Below are 4293 nucleotides of genomic sequence, written 5' to 3'. Positions count from 1 at the left end.
ATCATGCATCAGCAGATGCATGACAAACAGAACCAAGGAGGTGATAGTTCCCCTCTATCAGGCACTGGTCAGACTGCAGTTGTAGTACTGCATCCAGTTCTGGGTGCCACACTTCAGGAGGGATGTGGATAACCTGGAAAGGGTCCAGAGAAGGGCTACTCGTATGGTTAACGGCTTGCAGGCCAAGCCCTACGAGGAGAAACTAGGGCACCTGGACCTCTTTAGCCTCTGCAAGAGAAGGGTGAGAGGTGACCTTGTGGCTGCCTATAAATTCATCATGGGGGCGCAGAAGGGAATTGGTGAGGCTCTACTCAGCAAGGCGCCCCTGGGGGTCACAAGAAATAATGGCCATAAGCTAGCAGAGAGCAGATTTAGACTGGACATTAGGAGGAACTTCTTCACAGTTAGAGTGGCCAAGGTCTGGAACAGGCTCCCAAGGGAGGTGGTGTTCTCCCCTACCCTGGGGGTCTTCAAGAGGAGGTTGAATGAGCATCTGGCTGGGGTCATCTGAACCCAGCACTCTTTCCTGCCTATGCAGGGGGTCGGACTCGATGATCTATTGAGGTCTCTTCCGACCCTAACATCTATGAATCTGGTCCGCCACAAGGCTTCTTCACACCCTGGGATAACTGCCTGCAAACCTGCTCTACAGATGTGCTGTTCAGACACTGCTCCCCTGGTGCTGGGGGTCCAAGCTGACCTGCAAAGTTAAAGAACCCTGAGGGACTTTGCAAAATGGAGGAATGCTCACAGTTAATGCTGATGTCTCCATAAGGCAGCGGCAGCAGTGGGGAATGCAATGGGTGCTGGGTGTACCGCAGGATGGGGTTCCGCCGATACGTCTGCTCCACCACTTCAAAGTTCATGCTGTTTTCCTGGAGGACAGAAGAAGTCACCTCATACCAGCCCCACCTCTTGCCAGAGCATGAACACAGCCAGGGTTAGATACGAGTTCTTCACACTTGTGTCAACACCAGGCTCATGGTTTTGGTTACCAGGCAGTGCTTTTGGAGAATGGGGACAGCTCCCTCCAGGCCCTGCCCAAAGACACACAAGGGGCCAAGGCAAGAGCTGGGCCCAGGAGTGTGCATGTGCTCAAGCATGCATGTCCACAAAACATGTAACTGGATTTACAGTGACCAGGGAGTGAAGGCACCCTGACATGCACAAGCTGGGTTTTATCATATGTGCACCAGGGCTTGAGGTGACCCCAAAGTGGGGAGCCTGCTGCTTGTCATACACACCCCTGGGCTGTGGATCCAAATCTCAGGGCCGGGGAATAACATATGACTGGAGTGGGAATCCCAAGGTCTATGCCTGGCAGATTCCCACCTGCCAGGGGATGGGAAGTTCCTGACACCTGGGGAAGGGGATTTGCTCACACCTGATACAGAATCCCCTATGCACCTGATGGGAACATCCCAGCAGGAATAGGTTAGGCTCCTGCAGATCAGTCCACACCCTGAACATGTGAAGGCTTTAGCCACAGGCATGCTCATGTTGCTCTCAGACCTCTCAAGAGTCTACTCCTCCCTCATCACATCCAAGACAGCAGCAGCAGATTAGACAGGTGCCAAACTGTTTCAAGACTTTTACTGCGACTTACCCTGATGTCACGAATAAGTTGCTGTGTGGGTGTTTCTATGGGAACCTTGCTGTCAATGACACCTTGGATAGCAGAGGCCCAGCGCATGGCTTCGTTCAGCAGCTTGGTGTATAACCTGTATGAGTGCTTCCTGCCATGGACAATGATGTTCCAGAAGCCTGTGTCACAGAAAGAATCAGGAAGGTGAAACTTGACTGCTCTTCCCAACTCCATGTAGGAAGCAGCTGGAGCAACACACTTCTGACAAAGGGCAACAGCCGCCCTATCACGAGTGACATGAGAAGCCTGATTGGAAGGGGCTGTATGTGTGGACACCAGAATCCGCCGCTCATGTAGAACATTCAGTCCAGGCCCTGGCCCCAGAGCCACCTTCTAGGATCTAAGTGCTACCAGGTGCAACAGGGCAGCCTCCCACACTTGCCTACTCTGCAGCTGCCAGCCTATTTAGGGCTGGCAGCTTCACTGCACCCAGTGTAGTATTGAGACCCCAGAGAAGCTCACACTCTCGTGTAGGAGGAAACACCTGGCTGAATGAGTGACCCAGCTCCTGGTACTGATTGAAAAAAATAAGTCATAATAGATCTCAGAGGCCACTGCCATGCACTTGGCATATGGCTGTCCCCAAGGTCAATTTGTGCCTGCAGAGAACGTGGAATATGGCTGAATGACCACCAAGGAGAAGGGGAGATCTGCTCTCCTGTCACTTCCCACCCTGTCTCAGCATCCTGCTGCAACCCCAACTGCTCTATAAACTTGGCCGGGGAAAGCCCCCCACCCTCCATCCCCAGTGCAGCCCCTTGCTCTGCCCTAGGAAGAAGCTTGGCCTTCTCCGCTCTGTAGCCACAGCCCCCCTTTACCACCTGCTTTGCTGGCAGGTGATAGTGAAGCATGCTGGCCCACCTCCTCCAAGGAACTCTGCCATACTTCACCACCTGGCTCTGACACGGCATAAAGCGAGAGGAGGTCATTGTGAGGATGACACCAGGAGAGCCCCCAGGCTGTGCTGAACCTTGCACTGTAAGGAGGACTCAGATGCAACCATTTCACACATAATCCCTGTTTTTAGACACAGTTGCTTTCTGTGGACACTAGTAATTTCTGTATTATTTTCTGGACAGATTGGCACATCTTTGCAGAGAAAGCATTTTAACGTGATCTCCTTTAAGACGTTTTCCTTATAGTCTGTAATGGTTTGGGGCTCTCCTGGCTGAACAGCCAGAGTCTATAGGAAAATCCATGCTTTTCATGACTGTTCCCATCACAGCTCAGGCAGAGTCCGCTGGTTTCCAATTGTGCACTGGTCTGCAATTCAAAAGAACTGCATGTATGGGCTGAGATAGGTTCAGTGCTGGATGGGCCAGGGAGCTGTGCTGGAAAGTAAGCACTTTTGGAACATCTGCCTTCTGAGGTGCATAGACTGCAAATGTCTTAACTGCCACTCTCCTTAGTTCTCAGCAACCATACTGGTAGAATTTGCAGCCGGTCATCCTCACTTCCAGCGTAATTCAGCATTTTGTTTGAGGACACCCAAGTGAGGTCTATGGACATTATGCCTTTTGCTTATAAGAGACAGATGGGAAAGGCAACACAACAGAGGGAAGTGAGGTACGAGGCGTTGCTTTATTTCCGTGGGACAAATATGGCTCTGACTTTGGACAGCTTCATAGTAGCCAGCCTGACAGAAGAAAAGTGGCGGTACAATAAAGGTCTATGAAACAGCTCAGCCCAATGCTCTGGGGCTGAATACACTGTCCAAGCAAAGATCCTGACACTGAGTTCTCTAAGTCCTACATAGCATTGGCCTGCTCTAGTCAGTCTAGGCTCTTGTACCAGCCCCACTCACTGGGTCATCAGAACGCACCCGAGAACCCTCCCATTCCTGGACACAGGGCCACAGGCAAATGATCTGCCTTCGAAACATGTACTACTCCTGTGGTTCTTTCCTTCTTACCAGTTTCTTTGAAGACCCTCTCATCGGGCTGGACCACTGAGCAGAGGCTATTGAGTACGAGGGTACCCAGTTTGGTGGCTGTGCGCTCTGAGGATTTGTAGTAATCTAGGGCAGTGTTTGTCAGCACAAACCAGCGCTTCTTCATCTTCAGGGAGGACATCTTGTTGCTGCTCTGGACTTCCTTATGCAGCCAGCCTAATGGGAGAGAGAAGCAGTGAGTTCCATTACAGGAGGCTGTCAGTGGTGGGGGCTCTACCACACTCCTGGCATCAAAACCCTCCTGGCTCCCCATCCTCAGTTAGGTGTAGCCTGACCTCTACTTCCTCCCAGTGGCCAGAGCCCTTCCAGCCTCCTTTCTGCTGGCCCCAACAGCGCCACCCTTCTTCCCATTAATCTCTCTCACATCAAGGACACCACGGCCACAGAGGGTAACTGGTAATAAATCAGCATGTCCCTTCCTATCCTTCCTGCCATAACTAGATGCACCTATGCCAGTGGGTCTCAACCCAAGGCCCCCCTCTGAAAATGCCAGCTCTTCACTTTCATTCATTTCTTGAATATGTAAAAATAACAGAGCAATTCTTCTGTTGCAAAGAACTCAGAAAGTCACAGCAGGTCAGAATGATTTTGATACTATGGATTCCTATTTGAAATCTCTGGGTTTATGTTGTGAATCATGTGTAGGTGTTAGCACACTTTAACCGTGCTAATATTATGCAACACCCTTAAAAGAATC

At 51.1% G+C, this 4293-nt stretch overlaps 1 protein-coding gene across 1 annotated transcript in view; it reads right to left on the bottom strand.

Moving 5' to 3' along the window:
* The window catches only part of LOC109301498 (unconventional myosin-X-like), a 173254-nt gene that overhangs the window by 32766 nt on the left and 136195 nt on the right, over nucleotides 1-4293 (bottom strand). Inside the window, exons 31-33 of the mRNA XM_019522687.1 lie at nucleotides 3558-3752; nucleotides 1607-1764; nucleotides 752-875 (exon numbers count right to left, since the gene is read on the bottom strand). Coding sequence (XP_019378232.1) covers nucleotides 752-875; nucleotides 1607-1764; nucleotides 3558-3752 — 477 coding nt within the window. The remainder of the gene's footprint in view (nucleotides 1-751; nucleotides 876-1606; nucleotides 1765-3557; nucleotides 3753-4293) is intronic.

Source organism: Gavialis gangeticus, unplaced genomic scaffold, assembly GCF_001723915.1.
Source record: "Gavialis gangeticus isolate Ggan-Ray unplaced genomic scaffold, GavGan_comp1, whole genome shotgun sequence".
Classification (NCBI taxonomy): domain Eukaryota; kingdom Metazoa; phylum Chordata; order Crocodylia; family Gavialidae; genus Gavialis; species Gavialis gangeticus.
The sequence above is the reverse complement of the archived record's forward strand: the minus strand, read 5'-3'. Positions and strand labels throughout refer to the sequence as shown.